Source organism: Sminthopsis crassicaudata, chromosome 4 (assembly GCF_048593235.1).
Source record: "Sminthopsis crassicaudata isolate SCR6 chromosome 4, ASM4859323v1, whole genome shotgun sequence".
Lineage (NCBI taxonomy): Eukaryota > Metazoa > Chordata > Mammalia > Dasyuromorphia > Dasyuridae > Sminthopsis > Sminthopsis crassicaudata.
The window spans coordinates 98,478,576-98,501,523 of record NC_133620.1 but is presented as its reverse complement, the minus strand read 5'-3'; the positions used below and the strand labels follow the sequence as shown (position 1 = coordinate 98,501,523).

General features: G+C 47.3%; 1 protein-coding gene across 8 annotated transcripts in view; it reads right to left on the bottom strand.

The window, feature by feature from the left end:
• Positions 1–22,948, bottom strand: part of PPFIA4 (PTPRF interacting protein alpha 4) — a 64,107-nt gene that overhangs the window by 40,445 nt on the left and 714 nt on the right. For all 8 annotated transcript variants that reach the window (XR_012489063.1, XR_012489062.1, XM_074308847.1 and 5 more), the window contains exon 2: positions 2,124–2,760. Coding sequence is in view for 6 of the 8 variants with exons in the window: in XM_074308847.1 (XP_074164948.1) it covers positions 2,124–2,357 (234 nt within the window). In the remaining 2 variants the exon portion in view is untranslated. The remainder of the gene's footprint in view (positions 1–2,123; positions 2,761–22,948) is intronic.

Below are 22,948 nucleotides of genomic sequence, written 5' to 3'. Positions count from 1 at the left end.
CCTGGACCTGGAGCATTGGCTTCCTACTAAGTTCCACATGAGGTGTGAGCTCCTGCCCAGCCCCCCTCCAACCTGAACTCTCTAGCTTCATGGACCCCGGACAATGACCACTGACGCAGACATCTCAGGGCCAAGCCTCCCTCCCCCATCATCAGATCACAGCCGCGGATCTGGGAAGAACTCAGAGCCCGCCTAATCCAAACACCTCCTTTACCCAAGAAGCAGAGTTTAAGTGACTCACTCGTCCAAACCACCAGGCTGGGATTTGAACCTACATTCTCTGACTCTGTTGAGGACTCCATTGAGATCTCCCCTATATCATGTTGCCTCTAGTCTAGATCTTCGTTCCTTTGCCTCCCCCCCCCCCATAAAAACAGTGCCCTTTTGTATCTCCCTCACCTCTATATGTTACTAGGTTTTACTTAACAGGGGTTTTTCCTCCCTTTTCTATTCATTTTATACAACTGATCTCTAGGAGGAGGGAGAAAGAGATATTTTGGGAAATTCAGGTGATATAAAAAGTAATTTATTGAAAAAAAAAAAAAAAACCCAAAACACTTTTGTAGGCCAGCAAGGGTAATGTTGATCACAGAACTGACAGGGAGAGCCCTTCAGCCAACGGAGGCTGTGCCCGACCAAGGGTCTTGCTTCACATTCTCTTCCCCTCTCCATTCGGGCTCTCCAGTTTGAGGTAGAGAATGCATTTTGAAAGTCTTAAAGGTCCAGGTAAATTCCAGTGGTTGGTATTTTTCTGTTGAATTCCTCTACCACCTTTAAAGGTCAGTTCAAATGTCATCTCTTCCATCATAACTTCTCCTGACAGTGATGCCCTTTTCTTCCTCAGACCTCACAAAACTCTCTCATACTTCTTGGATTCACTTACCATGTACTGTTCTATATCAGAGACAGAAGGTAGTGCTGTGGCCCAGTCACAGTAGGCTTGGAGTCATGAAGACCCAAGTTCAAATCCTGCATTAAATGGTTATTAGCTGTGTGAGCCTGGGCAAATCATGTAACCACTCTGTGCCTCAGTTTCCTTACCTATAAAATGGGGATAATTACAGCATTGACCTCTCAGGGTTGTCACAAAGAAAAAATGAGATCTTTGTAAAGCTCTTTGCAAACCTTCAAAAGCTCCACCAATACTAGCTATAATTGTTATTACTGTGATGATTATGAAGGTCACGCTTATACACGACTTATCTGCTTGCTGACCCTTAGTCCCACAAGTACAGAGGTCCATGGCATCTCTGAACTCCCTAATAGTGTTAACTGAGTGATGAAGTGAAGCTAGGCTGAGCCTAACAGGCTAGTAGGTCTCCCTCCGTGGCTCTTTGGGGACCAACCTCTCTCACTTCTGTCACCCAAAGGGAGGGGGTGGCACGGACCTGGCTTTGAGTTTTCCCATCCTATGCAAAGGAACCACAGTCCACAGGGGTGCCTTCATAGCCTCCACACCCCATATGCCCTGGCTAAGAAATTAGGCTGGCTATGACCCACTTAGAGTTTTTGTTTGTTGGTATTATTCTGTTGAATTCCTCTGCCACCTTTAAAGTCCAGTTCTAATGTCACCTTTTCTATCATAAAAAGGCTCCCAGATAATGCATGTACCTCCTCCCCAAATCCACCAGCTTTCTTCCCAGGCCCGGGGTCTGTCTTTTTTTTTACTCCCATGACAATCCACAGGCAACTAGTCCAGGTGGCCCATGACCCTTACTTCCCAGGCCCCTTACTTGCTCCAAAAACCTCCCCAGCAGGGTGAGTCACGAGACCATGGGGCAAACTGGCAAACTTCTTCCAGCCTGGGATGCCACCTGCTGGCAGACTTGGCTCCCTGCAGCCAGGGTCGCTGCCCCAGGACCTTCCCTGAGGCTAAGATGGGCAGAGGAAGCTGGCAGCTTTCTTTGTTCCAGGCTTCCACAGGCCAGGCTGACTCACAGGGCTTGGAAGGGAAAAGGAAAAGGTCCAAAGGAGGGCAGGGGGAGACATCTACAAGGCGGGGGGGGGGGGGGGGGGGGGGAGGGAGAAGGGTCCTCAGCTCCACCCGTCTCCTTTGTCCAGTTCTAGATCCAGGCTCTGATTTTGGCTTCAGAACTTCCCTTGGGGAGGACTGCAGGGCCTACCTGGGGGAGGGCAGAGTTCAGGTGGCGCTGCAGCTGATCCCGCTCGTGCAGAGCATCCTGAAGTCGGCTCTGGGTAGCCACCAAGGTCTCCTGACTCTCACGCAGGGATTCCAGCAGCTTCTCCCGCTCGTCCAACATGTTCACCATCAGCTGCTCAAAGTTGGCATCGGCTTCGGCACCGTGGGGGGGCCCCAAGGGGTCCCCCTCATTGATGGTGGGCATTACTTCACACATGGTGGGGGTGTCAGGGATCCCTAGGGAGGGGGAATGGTTCACAGGGTTGGCACCTCCAGGTCAACCCAGTTCACAGGCCTTAGAATGGGCAGTGCCAGGCAGGTGGGTATGTGGGCAGGGGGTTCTCCCATACTGAGGCCCTCAACGGCTCTCGCCTAGTGTGGAGCACTGTGCCCAGGAGGCCTCTGAAGGACACTGCCAAGCTGCCTGGGAGGATTTCACAGGGCAGAAGCTGGGCCCTCTGAGTCCCCAGGCCAAGGGGCAGCAGCTGAGTGGGGCCATGATGGTGCCAGGGCTGGAAAGGATGTTTCCTCTCACACCAGGCGCTGGAGCCTGGCCGAAGTCCAGCCGGGCCTGGGGACGCCCGTCATCTCCAAAGGAGAGTGCACCGAACTGGACCAGTCTGTGGGAGAAGGAGGAGATGTCAGGATCCGCTGCCAGGAGGAATACCTAGGAGCCACCAAGGGTGGGGGGGGAGACAGAGCCTCAGGGCCCAGGAAGGGGAGGGAGAGAAGGCAGGAAGAGGTCAGGGCCTGCCCCTGCTCCAGACTGCTCACATCCAGCCATGCTGAAGCCCAGAGGCTCGCCTGCAGCCCGCCTCCCCCACTCCCACCTCCTCCCCCAGCAGCTGTCAGAAGGGCAGCCGCAGTGGTTCCCCACCCACGTGGCCCACTGGCCAAATATAGAAATGATTCAGTCAGCGGCAGAGGAGCGGCAGCCAGCCCGCTGCCCAGAGTCCTCCAAGTCGAGGGGGAGCCTATGAGGAGGGAGGAGGAGAGAAGGTGACTTCTGCCAGCCATCCCTTCATCCCCACCTCCGTCCCAGTGCTAGCATTGAGGGGGGAAAGGGCTCTCACCCCAGGCGGGGACCCCCTCGGTCACAGACACAGCGTTCAAGAGAAGCCTCAGGTGGAAGAGGCCTTCCAGAGGGGCACGGGATGGGCACTAGGGCGGGCACAGAGCCCTGACATGCCAAGATGTCCTTCAGCCGCTGAGCTGGCTCTGGCCCAAGTCAACTCACGCTGTGGAACCTGCCAAGATACATGTCACCCTGGCCCTCGTTGGGGTGGGGGGCAGTGAGCTCTCCCCCCCTCCCCCTCTGAGCTTGGGAGCACTAAGATGGGGGCTGGCAGGAAGAGCAGAGACCCCGCCCTGAACTGGGGGAGAGCTCTCCCTGGGGGAGGGTGGTGTGGAGCTTGGGAAGTGGGGAAGCACCCTGCTCCACTCTGTAATGAGAACTCCCTTTTGCCCCACCTGGCTAGCAGGTGGTTGGTGCCTGAGGCAGTCAGAGCCGAGGAGGACCCTTAGTCCCCAGCACACTCACTACCTGGGAGGACCGCACAGCAATGGAAGGCAGGAGCTTTGCCAGACTCCAGACCCACGGAGCAGTGCCCGGGGCACAAGGGCCATGGAGGAGAAGGTGGGCTTCTCCTCCAAATCCGCCCCCTCCATCTCCTCTCCCTGCTCTGTGTGCACGTGCGGCGCGCCGTGCATCTCCTCAGTGCGCACACAGGAAGCCTCGCTGTAAATGTCAGCAGGCAAGTCCCTCAGCAGACTCGAGCTCCCAGGAAGCAAGAGCTTCTCTGTGCGTGCCCCCAGCCCCCAGCACAGCGAGAACCTCAGCAATGCCTTTTGTTCATTCTTCCTTTCACGTAGGCGGTGCATGTGTGTGCGCGGGAGTGTCTCTGTATTGTGTCTGTGCACACTTATGAATAAGCGCGTTACCGATGACACTGTTTTGTGAGGATCGCAAGATGTGCAAGCGCCTGCTTGGGTGATAATTTTTTTATTTTTTTCCCCCCCTGAGGCTGGGGTTTAAGGGACTTGCCCAGGGTCACACAGCCAGGAAGTGTTAAGTGTCTGAGACCAAATTTGAACTCAGATCCTTCTGACTTCAGGGCTGGTGTTCTCCCACTGCACCCCCGGCTGTCCCCAGGGTGATGTTTTCCTGCACAGCATATTTCCTGCAAGGATAAGGAGGACAGAGAAGCATGTACTGATGGAAAGGGATGACAGAATCTGATCATAAGAAAAAAAAGGCAAAAAGAAGAAACACACACAGAAACAGCTGCTGTAAACTTCGGACCCAGAGCCTGCAGAATTTGAGCCCCCCGGCCCAGCCCCCTTCTTTAGGACAGGAGGGCCATCCAGGGCTGCATTGGGCAAAGAGGCAGGGGGTGGGGCTGGAGCTGCCATCCTGCCAGCCCGGACCAGAGCAGCTCCGTAACTATCACTCGCCAGGGAGCTCTTCCCCTGAGATGTCCGAGTAGGAGCTGGCACCCTGACGGGCACCCATCCTCCCGGATGAAGTGAGGACTAAGCTAGAGCTTGCTACTTACCCCTAAAGGGCTCAAAGACAAGAAGAAAGTCCCCCAACTCTTCCTCATAGCAAAGGAGTAGAAACAAGGTCGGGTCCCCCCTGAAGAATGGCCGAGATCGGGGGGGAGGGGGGGAACTGGGTGTACTCTATGGGGGATGGGGAGAAGCAGGGCCCTGGGACGAATACGCGATGGACAGGAGAAAGGCACTGCGAGAACTGCCCCGCTGCACACCCGGAAAGCGAAGCAGGCTGTGTGACTGTGAAGACTAGCTGTGGCCCTGGAAAAAGGCTGAGGAGCTACATTGCTGGCAGAGTGGGGACCTGTAGTGAGCTGTTGTCTCTAGAAGCTGCCGGATCACTCTCTGGGAAGAGATCTGCTGTGTCTTCTACTCAAATCTCTCCGACAGATTCTTCTTCCTGTAACGAACCGTTGTCTCCAGACAGTTGCTGTTAACTCTTGTCCAAAGAAGTGACTTCCCTTCCTGCAGAGAGCCCCGTCAAGCCTGATGCAATTCAGAGTCTTCCTTCTTGAATCCTGGCTCTGAATCTCTTCCAGCTCTTATCCTTCTCCAGGCCGATCTGCTCTCTGCGCCCAGTGCTGTCTCTTTTTATCCTCCCAGAGAATGGGCGTGGGATAATGCAAGGGCTTCTGGGAAGAACCACCCCAGCCAATGAGCTTGCCCCCTCTATCAAGTCAACCTGAGTTCTCACCTTGTAATTGTCCAGAAAACCTGAATTCTCACCTTGTCACCATCCAGACAACCTCAGTTCTCACCTAGTAATCCCAACAGGGACCCCAGGGATGGGGGTGTCAGATCCTCGAAAAACGTGCTTCTGCTTTGTTGTTTCTCCCTCAGACAGGAAGATAGGCAGCTGGGTGGGATCACGGTGGGGCAGGGGCCAGAGAGACTCAGAGGGGGAAAGTACATTGAAAAATAATGGGGATATAAAACCAAGGGGTTAATAAAACTTTTTTTTTTTAAAGAAAAGCAGTGATGGGAGACCAGCAGCTTATACAGCCAGAGGTTGAATGAGACAACATTCCAGAAACTGCCATGGTGGGAGCAAGGCGTCCGAGACTGCTAGCCTCAGAGCCTCTGGCAGCTCCAACACCGCTGGGCTCTGGGCTGGCGCCGTCACTCACCGCGCCCTGGATAAGCCAGCAGGCCCCCTGCAACCCTCCCCGTCCCCGAGGTGCAGTGACTGACGGTCAGAAGCAGTGGGTGCAAGAATTATGAATCATGCGCAACTATAAGGGACGAGCGTGGCCCTAAAGGAGAATTATGACTAGAAGAAAACGGATGCAGTAACCTAGTTTTGGGTAAATCAAAGCTCCCAGCCTCTGGGGTCAAGAATTCACTACTTGACAAAAAAAAAAAAAAAAAAAGTTTGGCAGAAACTGGGCACAGAGCAACACCTCGCACTGCGTGCCAGGATGAGCTCCAGTGAGGACGTGGCTTAGACGCGGAGGGCAGCTTCACAAGCAAATCGGGAAAGCATGAAAACAAGCTGCCGGATCTAGGGGCAGGGGAAGAATTCACCGCCAAGCAAGAGATACAAATGAGGCGGACACGAGAAATAAAACAAGTAACTTTAATTACATAAAAAGTAAAAAGGTTCTGTCCAAACAAAACCATGCAGCTAAGATGAGAGGGCACGAAGAGGAGAGAAATCATCCTAGCAAGCTTCATGATAAAGTTCTCATTCCAAAAACCCACAGAGAGCTGTCAGACGTGACAAAACTAGAGCCCCCTCCCTCAACTGATACAAATGGCTAAGAGGTGTGAACAAGCAGTTTCAGAGTATAAAAAGAGACAAGTATACTAAAAGTGGGGAACTACGGAGTGGAATATTGTATAAAATGTTGTATTGAGTCGTTTGTTGATAAAGTTGGTAAACTGCTTTCCCCTTATTAATGGGACGGTTATCTAGGTAAAATAAGGAATGCACATGGAAAAACAAAAGTGAAGTTAACAAAATATATCAATAATTTTTTAAAAGAAAATAAGAAACTATAGAAATGTAAAGCAAGCACTAATTTTTCTAAGGGATTCTCTGCACCAGTCCTGTTCTCATGCACCAACAAGCCAGGGAGAGGATGAAAACCTTGGGATTTCCAGCTATGTCAACAAGGTCCACTGGGAAAGGTACCAAGACTGGCCCTGAGGACTCCCTGTCTATGGTCCAAAAACCACCCTGAGTGCAGAAAAGGTCAAAGGTCATTACCAGGAGCTTGGGGGTGGCGAAGATGATATTTGGGGGGGGGGAGACAGCAAGTCATATCACTGTTCACCGAGGCATGGAGAATTTGCCATGAGAAAGAAAAGTACACAAGGATGAAGCCCCAGACTCATGTTCTCAGAGACAATGACTGTCTATGGGCCCAACGTCCTCGGAAGGAACATCATGCACAGAGGCATTACCCTCACAGGAAGCCCCCCTGGCCATGGACAACGGGCTAGCTGGCCCTGTTCTCTGGTCCCCTCGCCATCCTGACCTCCCCTCCCCTCCCAGGGCCCAGGAGGCACTGTCCGGATGACAGGAATGCCCAGAACCACAAAGCCAGGAGGGAACCAACCAGCACCTCCTCAGGAGCCCTGCATCCATCCAGAACACAGCGCTGGAGCTGAAGAAGACCCCAGGGGATCTAGCCTCTTCATTAACAACACCGTTTACATGGCATTCCTACCCCCGGGGGTGACTGAGGTGGGCAGCCCAGAGTCACATAAGCAGAGGGGTCTGCCTCCCCTGAGGCAGGGGCAGTTTTCCCATGGGACACTTCTATGGGCTCCCTTACAGAAGGCGGAAATGTGAGTCTGCCCGCTCTCCTTCCCAGACCAGTTCAGATCTTCGGCCCTGTGGCCCCTGGCCCAGCTTCTGGGCCTCTCCTGGCCAGGTGTGCCCTGGAGGAGGAGGGTGGCGCAGTCGCGGGCAGGCAGGAACCGGCCCCCTTCACCCCTCTCCCATCAGGGGCAGAGGCGGCCCCCCCAGGGCCCCGTCAGGCTGCCAGCTCCGGCGCTGGCTTTAAATAACACAATTATCATCTCAGCCTTGCAGAAGCCTCCCCAACTCCAGTGTGTTCTAAGTAACACTTACAGGTCCCTAATTCAGGGGCGAAAGCTGCCAGCTCCTTAAAACAGGCAATTTGCAATGGGCTTTGCCTGTGAGGAGTGTGGGTAGACTGTGAAACCAAGGAAGGGAAACAGTGAGAGGGCAGGGGGGGTGGGCAGAGGGAGGGCAGGAACTGGGCGCTCTGCTCAGAACAAGAGGCTACGGGTGAGGCGGGTCTCCTGTCACACGAAGTGGGCGGACACAATGGCCGCTCAGGGCCCAGCTCCTTGCTGGCTGCTAGGGGTCCCACCCTCACAGATGGAGCATCCCGAGTGGCCACAGGCAGAGGGCAATATCCAGTTTTAAATCCTCTGCCTTCCTCCACCACCCCAGGCCCAAAAAACCACCCACAGCCTTCCCCTCAGCTTTCCACAAGGGTGGCAGGAGGAGCTTGCCATCTGCCCTACCTCCTGGGAACTCACCTTCGGGGGGAAAGCCACCAAGGAGCAGCCAAGATGGAGAGCCCTTCCTGGAAAAAGATCTCTGCTTCCCTCTTCCCCTTGAACTTTCCTAAAAACCCTCCCTCCCTCCAATCCAGAACTGGTACCAGAGGAGAAAGGGGAAGGGAATGAGCATTTATATAGCACCAACTATGTCCCAGGCCCTGTGCTAACCCCATTTGATTGGGAATGGGTCCCAACAATGATGCTAACTTGTACCATTATCCCTGAATCCTCCCAAAACCTCGAATACACATACTCTAAGGTCAGAATTTATCCATACCCAAGCCAATGGTGGGACCCAGGACCAAGGCATCCTTTACACGTGAGGGAAACTGAAACAGAGAGAGGTCGACTAAGTCTGAAGCTGACTCGCAGCCCTCTCCCCTGAGCCACCAGCTGCCCCCTCTCTGCCTCAGCCTTTCCATCAACGAGATGCAGAGAGCAAGAGGCCTGATTCAAAAGGGCACTGTGAGCACCAAAAGAAACCAGACATTTAAAAAGTTTGAAACACAAGAAGTCCTGGACATATGAATGGTCAGTCAACAAACAGACATTATTCTGTACATACTATGTACCAGTACCATCCTAAGTACGGGGCGGAGGGGGGGGGGGGAAGCAAAAGATACTTGAAGGAGCTCACAGTCTAATGGAGAGACAACCTACAATTATGTACAAATAAGACATATAAAGGAAAATCCGGGAACCATTATAAGAGGAAAGGCACTAGCATGGAAGGGAAAGGTTTCCTATAGAAAGTAAAATTTCGACTGGAACTTAAAGAAAACCAAGGAAGCCAGAAAGTGGTGATGAGAAGGCAAGAACATCTTTTTGTAGTGGCCAAGAACTGGGAATTGAGGGGATGCCCATCATTTGGGGAATGGCTGAACAAATGTGTATGGTGTATGAATGTGATGGGATACTATTGTGCAATTGTGCTAAAAGATGGATTTCAGAAAAACCTGGAAAGACTCACATGAACTGATGCTGAGTGAAGTGAGCAGAACTAGGAGAACAGTGGACACAGTAACAGCAACACTGTGTGATGACCAACTTTGATAGACTTGGCTTTTCTCAACAATACAATGATCCAAGACAATTCCAGAGGATCTTTGATTGAAAACCCTATCCACACCCAAAGAACAATGAAGTCTGAATATAGATACAAGCAGTTTTTTCACTTTTTTTGTTTTTTCTCTCATAGCTTTTCCCTTTGGTTCTGATTCTTCTTTCATAACATAAATAATGTGGAAATGTGTTTAATCTATATCAGATTGCTTGACATGTTGGGATGGGGGCAAGTGGGAGGAAAGGAACAAGAAAAAAATTCAAAACTCAAAATCTTATAAAAATGAATGTTGAAAACTATCTCCATGTGTAATTAGAGAAAAAAAAAAAAAAAAAAAAACACTATTAAAGGGGAGGAAGAGAAGGGAAGAACATTCCAGGGAATAAGATGACCAGCCAGGACCTTTGAAGACACTTCTAGGAAGATCATCATCAATCAACCATTTCCCTGGTGAACTGTCCCGGTCTCTGGCTCCCACCTTCCATACATTCCAAAGGCCACTACCTCAATCACCCTCTCAATCCACTCCACCATATCTAGTTCACTTTACTAAGGATACCTGCTCCTGTGTCCCTGAATTTCCTTGATCTGATTCTACCTTTCCCTTTGCTGTTCTGACCCTGCTGGCCCTTCCTTCACTGACATGCTCCCAGTCTCCCTTCCCCCTACAATGACCCATCAAGCACAAGTGTCCACTCATTAAAGTCTCTCTTTTGGGTTCAGTCATTAAGTATTTTAAGGCTTACAATATGGGGAAGCAATTTGGGAAGGAAGGCAGTCTAAGTGTTATTATTCCCATTTTATGAATAAAATAAGATGCAGTGACTTTCTCAAGGCCACATAATAGCAGTCAGAGCCAAGATAAGATTCAAATTCTAGCTTTAACTTTCTTTATCCCAGCTACCTATAGGGATTGGGAGGTAGGGCTGGGGAAATGCAAAATAAGAAAAATAGAACTCAGTACCTGTTATAGATTGATCATTCTCCTATTAGGATGAAGGCAGAGAAAGCCTTGCCTAAGTTCTTCTGGGCATCCCAAAGCAACATCTGTACTACTAAGGAACCTAGGGAATTGAGGCAATTAACACAGATTGGGTCCCAACCCAGGTTTTGATTTCAATTTGAATTCAACTGGAAACTAGCTAAGTAGTTAGCAAATATTCCTTTTGACTGGAGCTTCATCCAGCACAATTCAACAAGCATTTAAGTACCTAAACATGAATGGACATTAAAAACATGAATCAAGAATAAGGAATAAAAGAAGTCAAAGACTTGTGGACCAAATAACATTATAAAAACTGACATTTTATTACATTTAAATGGACAGGAAAAGATTTATTACTGATATGGAAGTCATTCCTGAATCAGTTATCTGTGGACAATCAGATAAATAACTTTTTCAAGCAAAGATCAAAAAGGCCACAAAACTAGAAGAAGTTAAAATGAAAATATGATGTCACATGCAACGGAAGCAAGTCAGTCTGACCTATTAAAACAAATTACTGATAATGAAAAATAGGCAATGGACAGTAAAAAAAGACATTGAAAGCAATTAATATAGTTTTCATAGGTTAACCAATGTAAAATAATTTATATAACAAATCCCATGAACCTAAAACACAAAGTGACCAGCAAATACTTGAAAATCTGAATGACAGAGAAGTCAAAGGAAACACCAGTATAGAAAATACTTATTTGTAAAATTTTGAAGAGTCAACACAGAATAATGAAGAACCAGTGTCAGAACCTGGCAGATTTGGGATCAAATCCCACTTCTGACATGTATTAGCCGCATAATCTTGGACAAAGCACTTAACTTAGCTGTATCATAGGCAACTTACTAAGATGAAAAGGTGCAGATCCAAATTTACAGTGGAGTCTTCATCCAGAGAGTTTCCTAAATCAATTATATCCAAGATTCCCATTGTAAAATTTTATGGAGAAGCATAGTCTATCTATCAAATATTTATCATGCATAAAGACAAAACAGTCCCTACCCCAGAGGAGCTTACACCCTACCAAAGCAGGCAAGATTGCAAATATTTACATATAAATAAGATATCTGTGAAGCAATTTGGAAGGAGGCAGACACTAGCAACAGAGAGAATTAGGAAAGGCCTCATGATGAGGGAACTCAGAGAGAAGCAAAAACCACTTTCAAAGATGCTTAGTGACAGACCCAACTAAGCAAATATATCCCAGGGAGATTCAAAGATAACCCAAGAGTAGGCCCACCGCACCCAGTCCGTGTGGCCCTGCCACTCCTCATGGCTATACAGAACGTTTGCAGTCTCTTCTCCCTGGCTTTCATCCAGCTCATGGAGAGCCTACTACTCATGGAGAGCTGTGAGTGACTAGCAGCAACCCTGGCACTCTGACTGGCGGACAGAAGGCTCGGGCAGAAGATCTCTCACTTTCTTCCTTGGCAGCTTCCTGGTGACAAGAATTTCTGTCACACATGGGGAAGGGCAGCGTGCCCCCCCCCCCCCAGACGCCATGTGTCCTCCGAGTACATCTCAGATCAATGAGTACCAGAAAAGGAAGGGCCCTGGTTGTGAGTTCTGAAGTGCTGGAAGTACTGTGAGTTCCACCGGCAATCAGAGGTGGTAGCAGAGACCACCGGAGCCAAATGCAGCAGAGAAGGATTAGCTCAGCCATGAGCACAGCCAGGCTCCCACCTCCTGAAAACACCGCCCCAAAGCAAGGAGGGTGAGGGTCCCCACAAGGAAAGGAAGGATTTCCAGGGCCAACTCAGCCCCTAGAGACCCTCCCTAGGTTTCTCAGTAACTTTTGTGCTCCAAATTTGAGGTCATTCTCCCAAAAAGCGTGTGTGTGTGTGTGTGTGTGTGTGTGTGTGTGTGGTGTATGTGTGTGTGTGTGTGTGTGTGTGTGTGAGAGAGAGAGAGAGAGAGAGAGAGAGAGAGAGAGAGAGAGAGAGAGAGAGAGAGAGAGAGGAGAGAGAGGAAAGAGAGAGAGAGAGAGAGAGAGGAGAGAGAGAGAGAGAGAGAGAGAGAGAGAGAGAGAGGGAGAGAGAGAGAGAGGAAAGAGAGAGAGAGAGAGAGAGAGAGAGAGAGAGGAGAGAGAGAGAGAGAGAGAGGATGAGAGAGAGAGAGGAAAAGAGAGAGAAGAGAGAGAGAGAGAGGAGAGGGAGGGAGGGAAAAAGGGAGAGAGGGAGGAGAGGGAGAGAGGGAGGGGAGGGAGAAAGGGAGGGAGGGAGAAAGGGAGGGAGGGAGGGAGGGAGAGGGGGAGAGGGAGAGGAGAGAGAGGAGAGAGGGAGAGGGAGAGAGAGAGAGGGAGAGGGAGAGGGAGAGAGGGAGAGAGGGAGAGGGAGAGAGGGAGAGAAGGGAGAGGGAGGAAGGAGAGGGGGAGAGGGGAGAGGGAGAGGGAGAGGGAGAGGGAGAGGGAAGGGGAGAGGGAGAGGTTGGGGGAAAGGGAGAGGGAGAAGGAAAGGGGGGAGGGGGGAGGGAGAGGGAGGGAGGGGAGAGGGGAAGGGGGGAGAGGGAGAGGGAGAGGGAGAGAGGGAGAGGGAGAGGGAGAGGGGGAGAGGGGAGAGGGACAGGGGATCAGTATTGGGAGCAGTTGGTGGGGGGGGGGTCTTGAATAAAAGAAACTCTGGTCCCATGGGGTTATTCAAAGAACCCTGAGGAAAAGTGGTCAGTAATGACTGTGACCTAACCTGCTAATCAAGTTTGGGGAGTCAATCCAGAAGAGATGCTTCATAAGGATAAAAAATGGAAATAAATCGACAGAAGAAAAATGGAAAAGATAAATAAAATGTCCTTTTATAATAAACTGTCTTCTCCAAAAAGAACAATGGATCTATCACATTTGGATTCTAACACAATACTCCCAGATGTGCTTATAGAGGAAATATAAATAGCATTAAAGAGAACAAAGTGAAAAAAAGCAGCAAGTATACATAGAGGCAACTCATGCTAGAGGAGACTCAATTGTGAGGAATTGAGGAACTGATTCCCAATATATCTGAAAGAGAAGATGCTAAATGCATGGGGGGAAAATTTTCAGACTTCCTTAATACCGGAAAAAAAAAAAAAAAGAGAGAGAGAGAAAATCAACAACTACCAACCTACATGTCTGTTTCCTATCTACATTAAATCTTTATGAGAATCATCTACAAGGGCATCCTTAATGAGAATATTAGGGGGGAAAGACAGGCTTTTGCAAGTGATATTCCACAGTGGACTACATCTATAACAATCAGAGATGATAGCAGAGACCACCAGGGCCAAAGGGATATAACTCAAAAGGATATAAGATCTCATTATGCTTACTATTTGTTGATGTTCCAAAAACATTTTTATTGGATTTTATTTGATAGAGGAAAATGCTCCTTTACAGACTTTCCTTCAACAAAGTACCTCATAACAAGGCCAGAAAACCTGAGGGTCTTCCTTCAAATTGACTTTTTTAATTAAGTAAAAGTGGCCATTCTCTGCCTCATCTCTTATCTAGCCTTATAGGGTGTTGCCTCAGTTGACTCTTAAAGAGATCTCTTAAAAAGGCCAAGGTCTCCCACTGATCCAGGCCCACCTCCAGTTGTTCTGATCTATATCTTCCACTGGACTCAGAAGGCTCTGGAGGAGAGAATGAGGCAGGTGACCTTGCACAGCCCCTCCTCCCACAAATCCAGTTCACTTGCATCCCTGATCTCAAGTCCTCTTCAAGAACAAAGGTCAAACAATCACCACCTTCCATACATACATAACAATTATGCATGATTCTTTATAAGATATGGCCCAGAGATAACCATATTCAGCAGCCTTCAGATCGGAAGCATTAGATATTGAAGGAAGGTGCCTTCCCAAAGCCACTGTGATGGAAGACATTCAGTGAGGAGCTTAAGTTGAAAAGGGATTCTTTAAGGGTGCTGAGCCTCCAGATTTTCTATGGGAAAACAACATTATGTTGGTTGTGTCAAACCCCCTAACATTGCAGAGCCTACTGGAAAGGATCCGTGGTTACCCAAAAGAGTGTGGCCTGACTATCCACACAAGAAAAACCAAGTGGATGAAGAATGTCTATTACCCAGAGGATGACATGCAGGTGGACAACCAATGGCCCTTGACCATACCTGTATCAGTGATGATCCACATATTATACAAACATACTATGTGTACACACAAACACAATGAACTGAGAGCTAGAGTTAAACAGGAAGAGGAATGGGCTTCACAAAATTACACAAATTCTTTTAATAACTCCAGACTTCTCCCAAAACAAAGACCCAGCTTTTAAAGCCCAATATGCTTTGTCTATATATGTGAAAAACATGAGATACAATGGTTTCCAAAGAATTAAAAATGAATATCACAGAGGACAATAAAGAGGTGGGAGCAAGCGGTCAGCAAATTATAAGAAATAAGAAACTCCAGAAAAGAATCAGAGCAAAGATGTCATCAAAGAAATGCATAACCAAATGAGATGAGCTGTTCCTGGACAAGCTCAAACCAGAAGTAATAGCTTGTTAATCTCTATGGTTTCCTTATGTCAGAAAAAGGTGATGGAGGTCTTCAGCATGTCAGATGGAGCCCCCGTGGCAAACTTGGAGGAAGATAAGGACAGGAGGACACACATGGATGAATTATAAGCTGCCTCACTGGAGAGAATAGCCAATGCAATAAGGTCTAATTGAGTGTCTGGATATGTGCTGGGCCCTATGCTATGTTCAAGAAGTACAAAAATCAAAAAAAAGAAACATTCCCTGTCTATAAGGGGGCAGACCTTCTAATTGGAAGGAACAATACTCAAACAGATAGACAAATATTAAATATAAAGTACCTGTAGGACTAGAACAAAGCACAATCTGCTGGAAGGCTCAGGAAGGGCCTCCTGTGGAAGATGGCTCTGGAGTTAAGCTATGAATGGGCTATGATGCTATGGAGGATGGCCTATGCTAAGGTGCAGAGGAGGGAAATGTAATCTCATGTACAAGGACTACAAATGAAGTCACTTTGGCTAGAACACAGAGTTTGAGGGGGAAAGTGTAGAAAGATGGGTTGGAGCCATATGATAAAGAGCTTTAAAGCCAAACAGAGATGTTTTTATTTCATTCTAGAAGGAATCACTAAAAGCTTCTTGAGTAAAAAAGTTAACTGTCTCACATCTATGTTCCAGGAATATCAGTTTATCAGCTAAAGATGGGAACAGATGGGAACAGATGGAAAAAAAAAAAGGAGAAATGAGAATCAGGGAGACCAAGTAGGTTACTATTGTTGGCAGTATTATTAATCTATTACCCCAAGCCCACCTCTCCAGGCCTCAGGTGTCCTTTCTAGCTGAGAGGATTGTTGCAGAGGATCAGTTGAAGAAATTGGACAGGTATAGCTTAGAGAGGGGGGCAAGGCATAAGAAAAACTATTTTCACCTAAATGAAGAGCTGTTTTATGGAAGCAAAAGTCTTCCTACTCTTCTCCTTCTTTCATTTCCACATCTAGGCAATTGCCTAGTCCTGCTGATCCCAATTTAATCTAGTAAGCATTTAAGTGCCTATTTTGACACTTTTTAGACTTTCCATCTCTAGGAGCAGCAAGAGAGCCAAGTGGCCTGGAGTCAAGAAGACTCATCCAATCTGGCTTCAGACACTACCTAACCCTGCTGGCCTCTGTTTCCTCATCTGTAAAACGAGCCAAACACTCCACTATCCCTGCCAAGAAAACCCCAAATGGGGTCACAAAGAGTCAGGCACACCTGAAAAATGACTGAACAACAAAATCTTGCCTGGGAGATCCTAATGGCTCTCCAGCCCATTCCCAAGTAATCTTCCTTAAAGCCTGACCCCTGCTGCAAAACCTTCAGTCACTCTCAGTGACTACAGGAGAAAATAAAACACCCCACATCTGAATCAGCTTTCAAGTGCAGCCCCAAAAGGAGAGATCTGACAAAAAAGAAAATCACACCTACTGCTTGGGAGGGCTACAGACAGGGAACAGGGTCTATATTTGCAGACTTTTTTCAATGTATTTGTTCAATTTAGTTCTTTGTCCCCCCCACTTTCCTCTTTTTCACTAAAAACATTTGTTATACAGGGTGGCCCTCTGAGAGCAGATGTGAAAGGGATTCTGGGAGAAAATCTGGTGATGAAAAAAAAAAAAAAAAATGCTGTTTAAGCTGATTTACCTTGCATCTTGCTCTTTGGTATAACTGACTCATTCCCATTACTAAACAGTAAACTCCTTCAGGGCAGACATTGTTTATTTTCCATCTCCAATACAATGACTAGCTTTTTTTCTTTTCAAACATAACTTTTGATTTGATTGGTATAGTGAGGAAATTTCCCTGACCAATGCTGGCAGGCATTTACAATACATGATCTTAGTGCACAGGTTCTTAAGCTTGTGTGTAACATGAACCTCTCGGTTGAAGACTGGGCCCCTTCTTGGAATAAAGATTTTAAATACATAAAATAAAATATTTGGGATAATAAAACCAATTACATTTAAATACAGAATATCCTGCCTTAAGAGTTTTCTGGGGTACAAACAGGTTAAGTGACTTGCCCCAATGTCAGAGGGTAAATAAGTTCAGGTTTTCCTGATTCTCTATCTACTAAAGCACTGCTTCTCACATGTAAGTGCCTTACATATAGTAGATGCACTTAATATTAAAACTGAAAAAGGATTAAGTGAATCTGGGCTACTTCCTCCCCCAGACCACACCTGGACTAGTGGGTAAAAGTTATAGGGAGGCAGATTTTGGCTCAAAATAAGTAAGGATGTCCTAACAACTAGAGCTGTTCCAAAATGGAACAGATTATTTCATAAGGTGGTGAGCTCTATGTCCCTGGATGTCTTCAAAGTGATCCTTAACAACTTAGAGGTAATATGGTAGATAATATGGTAAAAACCCCTGAGGGTCCTTCCAGTGCTGCAATGCCATGATTCCAGGAAGTGTTTGGGAAAGTGGGCAGCACTTGCCCATAAAAGGCACCACTTGTATTACTTGTGCCACAAAAACAGACTTTGGAAGCCCTTTCATTGTGCCCAACACAGCCTCAATTTCCAAAAGTCAACACAGTCAGGATAGCAAATGTTAATTCTTGAGATCATTTCTTCCAAATCTCCCCATTTTCTCCAGGGAATGAAGGGGTTGAGACAGTGCCATCTACAATGAGTAGTATGGTAGAGTGGAAGGAGCATGGGTTCTGGAGTCAGAGGACCAGAGTTCAAATTCTGCTGATACCATCCAGGTAAACAAGGGCAAGGTTTTTAACATCCCTGAGCTTCAATTGCACCTATAAAATGAAAAGGTGGGGAGAGGAGTAAACTAGATGGCTTACTCTGAGGGCCCTTCAAGCTCTAAATCCATAATCCTGTTTTATTTTTCTTTACTGATACCCACTGCCCTCCTATTACTCTACTCCAGGAAGACTTGAGATCAGGGGCTATCTGAGAGGTGCTATGAAAGGTCCCATCTTTCCAAACAAGTTCCTTCCTGACTTGTCAGAAAATATAAAATTAATGAAACAAGAGATATATGTAAATAAATACAGTACTAGATAAAATTCAATAAGGGCAAAACCAATTGTTTTCCCTCCCCCCCAAGAAAGCCTTTATTATTCATAAAAGGCCTAGGCCTTTACATAGCTTAATTGCAAAGCTGAAGAGAACAGTGAATAAACTGTCAACTAAATGATGGAAAAAAAGACCAAAAAGACTAAAACTACAAGGCAAGATCAGGATCAAGTCTCAATTTAATGGAATCCAATCCAATGAACATTTAAGCACCTACTACATGTCAGGACCTATGAAGACAAAAATAAACAGTCCCTATCCTTGAATACTTTTTACAAAAAAAAAAAAAGCAGGCAGAAAGGGACAGCTTCGGGTCCAGATGCGAAATGGAAGGACCAGTAAGAACAAGGAGCATGGGGTACACCAGAGCCAGAGGGAGATCTTGATGGCCAGACACTCCTTACTTGTAACAGCCCTTTAGAATTGGTTAATACTCATCCTTTTCTGCTTTCTCCTCCATTTATTAACAGACTATAAATTCTTTTCCTAGAGGACTATGGGAGCTGAATGCAGATCACAACATAGTATTTTCATTGTTGTTTGTTTTTTTCTTTCTCACTTTTTCCCCTTTCTTATCTGATTTTTCGTGTACAGCCTGATAAATGTGGAAATATGTTTAGAAGACTTGCACATGTTTAACCTATACTGGATTATTTGTGGAAAGGGAAGGAGAAAAATTTGGAACAAGGCTTTGCAAGGGTGAATACTGAAAACTATATTTGCATACATATATTTTGAAAAATAAAAAGATATTATTATTTTTTTTAATTCTTCTCCTATAGGGTAAAGATGGTACCTTGGTCATCAAGTGCTAGGGTCAAGCACAAAGAAGACAATCAAAGCTTGTTGAATAAAACTGAAAAAATATCTACCCTTGGTCCTCTTAGGCTGGGGAAGCCTCTTCAATAACACAAAAAGTAATAGTGTCATGGCTAGACATACTTCTCTCCCTTGGAACTATGTGTCTCAGAAGAGAAGTGGATTAGATGTACAGAACAAATTTTTAGACAAAGCTGATGCGACTATTTCTGCTTAACTGTATTTCTTTATTATAAGAAAAAAAAGTTTTCTGTGGAGATGACAGTGATAGGGGGAAAAATATATATATATATATATATAAACAAAAAAAACATTTTTAAATGTTGGAAGCCAGTAGGCTTTCTATGACTAGGAAAAGGAAGTAGTTATCTCCAATAAGCTATGGGAGATCATAAGAAATAAATGCTCTTTCATTTCTAAAAATGGTTCTAGAAATGCAGATTCTTGGGACCAGGCAAGAGAAGGGGCCCATGCTGATACTTGATCTTTGTGTCTCTCCCTGTGTATTACATAAGCCACACATCTCTCAGATGATATGGATTCCAGGCCCAACTCTGCTAGGACTAATATCTGCAAGACCTTAGGCAAGCCACTTAGCAGCTTCCCTATGCTTCAGTTTCCTCATCTATAAAATGAAAAGATTAGACAAGATGACATCTAAGAACTCTTCCAATCCTAGACCTATGAACCCCTAAACCTGATCCCAGTGACAACTTTTGTTGCCTCTTCCTTGAACCCCTCCCTCAACCACAACCCCTTAGGTTTTCTCTTTATTTGCTTTCTTTACAGGGCAGCAAACCCTGCCAACCTTCCCAACCCTTATAGTAGAGAGCCTTTCTCTTCCAACCCCTTTTCCAGTTTTCATCACATTCTCACTGTATCCCATTACATCTTTTTTTTTCCCCCCTATACGAACTTGTATCACTCCTAACCCACCCTCTTCTTTTAAAGTTCTCTCTCTGTTGAGTGTACCACTAAGCTTTCAATTACTAGGACCCTTAAGTTCTGGGTCAAGTTGAAATTTTCCTTCTCCCTCACTCTTCAGACCCAGTCAGTTGCCAACTGCTGCTGGCTTGACTTTTCCATCTCCCACCAACCTGTGCAAACTCCTATTACCTCCTGCCTGGACTATTGTAGCCACCTCCTCAATGGATTCCCAATTTCTAATCTCTCCCCTCTCCTAAGCTCTCCAAGCTACCCTCCGTACCACCACAAAAACCACCTGAGGCACAGGTCTGACTGCTCCCCACTGCTGGTATAAACTCTTCAGTGACTCTCTATTGGTTTCAGATCTTGTTATCCATGATGAAATATAACCTCTTCAGCACAGCATTTAAAGGCCTCCATAATTATACCCAAAAAGTTATCAACTGTGCATACCCTTTGACCCAGCATTGCTGTTATTGGGCTTATATCCCAAAGAAATACTAAAGAGTGGAAAGGGACCTGTATGTGCCAAAATGTTTGTGGCAGCTCTTTTTGTTGTAGCTAGAAGCTGGAAGATGAATGGATGCCCATCAATTGGAGAATGGTTGGGTAAATTATAGTATATGAATGTTATGGAATATTATTGTTCTGTTAGAAATGACCAGCAGACAAGAAACTCGGTTTTACACACATATATTGTATCTAGGTTATACTTAACACATGTAACATGTATGGGATTGCCTTTCATCTAGGGGAGGGAGTAGAGGGAGGGAGGGGATAATTTGGAAAAGAAGTGAGTACAAGGGATAATGCTGTAAAAAAATTACTCATGCATATGTAATGTCAAAAAATTATAATTATAAAATTAATTTTTAAAAAATTCATTGGGAAATAGCAAAAAAAAAAAAGAAATGACCAGCAGGATGACTACAGAGAGGATTGGAGAGATTTACATGATCTGATGTTGATTGAAACGAGCAGAACTAGGGGATCATTCTACACTTCAACAATGATACTGTACGAGGATGTATTCTGATGGAAGTGGATATCTTCAACATAGAGAAGAGCTAATCCAATTCCAGTTGATCAATGACGGACAGAATCAGCTACACCCAGAGAAGGAACACTGGAAATGAGTGTGAACTGTGAGCATTTTTTTGTTTTTCTTCCCAGGTTACTTTTACCTTCTGAATCCAATTGTGCAACAAGTTCGGTTCTGCACACATATATTGTATCTAGGATATACTATAACATATTTAACATGTATGGGACTGCCTGCCATCCAGGGGAAGGAGTGGAGGGAAAGAGGGGAAAATTTGGAATAGAAATGAGTGCAACGAATAATGCTGTAAAAAATTACCCATGCATATGTACTGTCAAAAAAATGTTATAATTATAAAATTAAAAAAAAAAAAAAAGCCCTCCACAATGTAGCTCCTGGCCACTTGGCCAGTCACTACTTTTCTGCTCTTAACATTCTTCTTCATTGCCAAACTGGCCCCCAAATTCCATTTTTCATTTTCTATGCTTGGGATGCTCCCCAAAAATTTACATCCAATTTTCTTCTTCCATGCATTGTAATCTTCCAGTGGTTTTTAATGCCTAAAACACATTTCTTCCTCGTTCTGTAGCCTCTCCAGATCTAGCTCACCGCTAGTGCTCATCCTTCCTTCTCAGTGCAGGCAGCACCCCCACAAACATCCCCCCTTCTCATTAGAATGTAAGTTCCCCGAACACTTCCTTTATTGCCCTCTCATTTACAGAGTGCCTAGAGTGAGGCTTGCACACAGCAGGTGTTCAATAACTGCCAGTGACTAATGAAAGTGCCCAAGTGGAGTCGGGCAATCTGGGTTCGAATTCTGGCTTTGCTACTTACTGCTGCCTGTGCGCGCGGCCAGTTAACTCCTCTTTCTCAGGGCTTCCGTAGCCTCATTCATTAGAATCCCCACTCAGGTCCCTTCCAGTTCTGGTCCTGTGACAGTCCCACTGTTTCATGTGATCCTAGAAGTCAAGCTCTGGCTCCCCTCGAACTAGCTGCTTTCTGGCCCCTGCTTCCCAGCACCACAGTCTGTCCAGAGGCACCCCCGTGTCCTCCGTGGCTAATTATAGGTCAGAGAGCTCTCGGGACAGCAGAGGGACAGATGGTGCTTCCTGTGGCCGGACACACACCAACACTCCTTTCTGCCCATTCCTCCCCTTTGAGACAAGATCTTTCCAAAAGCTTCCCCCACCCTCCGCCGATTCCCAGCATTCCTGCCTCGGACTGCCAGTCCGGTCCCCCTCCCTCAGACCCCACCCCGCCTGCTCCTCACAGCTCGAGCCTTCTGCCAACTCAATCTGAGAGGGCCAAAGGCCCAGGGGAGGGAGTCCTTGCATGAAGACGGTCTCGGCCGCTCCAACTCCAGGCCCGGAGAGCCAGGACAGTCCCCCCTCGGGTCCCTGGTGGGCCCCTGAACCAGCTCCTGCCTGAGGGTCCCCACTTACCACACTGGCTGATCTTGCTGCTACCACGTTCCCCACCCCCACGGTCCTCCCAAGTCCTAGGAAAAAATGCTGCAGCCGGCCCCCGCTGCAGCTCCGGGGCACAGCGGTCCCACCGGAGAGGTCCTGGGAGCCGGCTCCCACCCCCCTCAGGCCCCGGAGCTGGTGCGCCCCCGTGGCTGTGACGTCATGGCGCTGGGTTTCACAGCAGTAGCCTCGATGCCACGGTCCCCTTTCTGCCGCCCCTTCCCTCTCCTCCCTCCAGAGCTGGTGAATTCTTGGCCCTTGACAACCCTTGCACCATCCGTCATCCGTGACTTCCAGATGCCATTACACTCGGGTATGGAGGAGCGCAGGTGGGGTGACTACCGGCCGGCTAAACTGGGGGAGCCCCCAAGCCTGCCGAGATCCTCTCGGCTCTGATCCGCTAAATCAGAAGGGGGAGGGGGTTGCAGGAAGGAGCATCCTGCCGGTCACACACAGTCACCCGGACACAGAAGGAGCTCGGGGTTCTAGCCCGGCATCCCTGGGGGTGACTTCAGGCAGCCCGGGGACCATGTCAAGCCCGAGCCAGAAGCCCACCGGGCCGACAGGAGAAGGGGGGAGGGGGAGGGCCCGTCCCTAGGAGTCCAGCACAAGTCTTTCCCGGGAGTGACATCACCTTCGAGTGGCACTTCCTTCTGTCTCCCATGATCCCCACTTTTCTCCCACCCCCCAAGAACACCATAAATCACACTTACCCTCTCCCCCCTTCTTCTTCCCCCCCTCCTTCCACCCTGGGGTAAAGGAACGCGATCCGGAGAGGAAGCCTCCCAGAACGTACCCCCCCCATCCCTGCGGCTTCTCACTTTTCCACATGTTCGGCCCCTCCCCGCTCCAGGACCCCCGACTAGG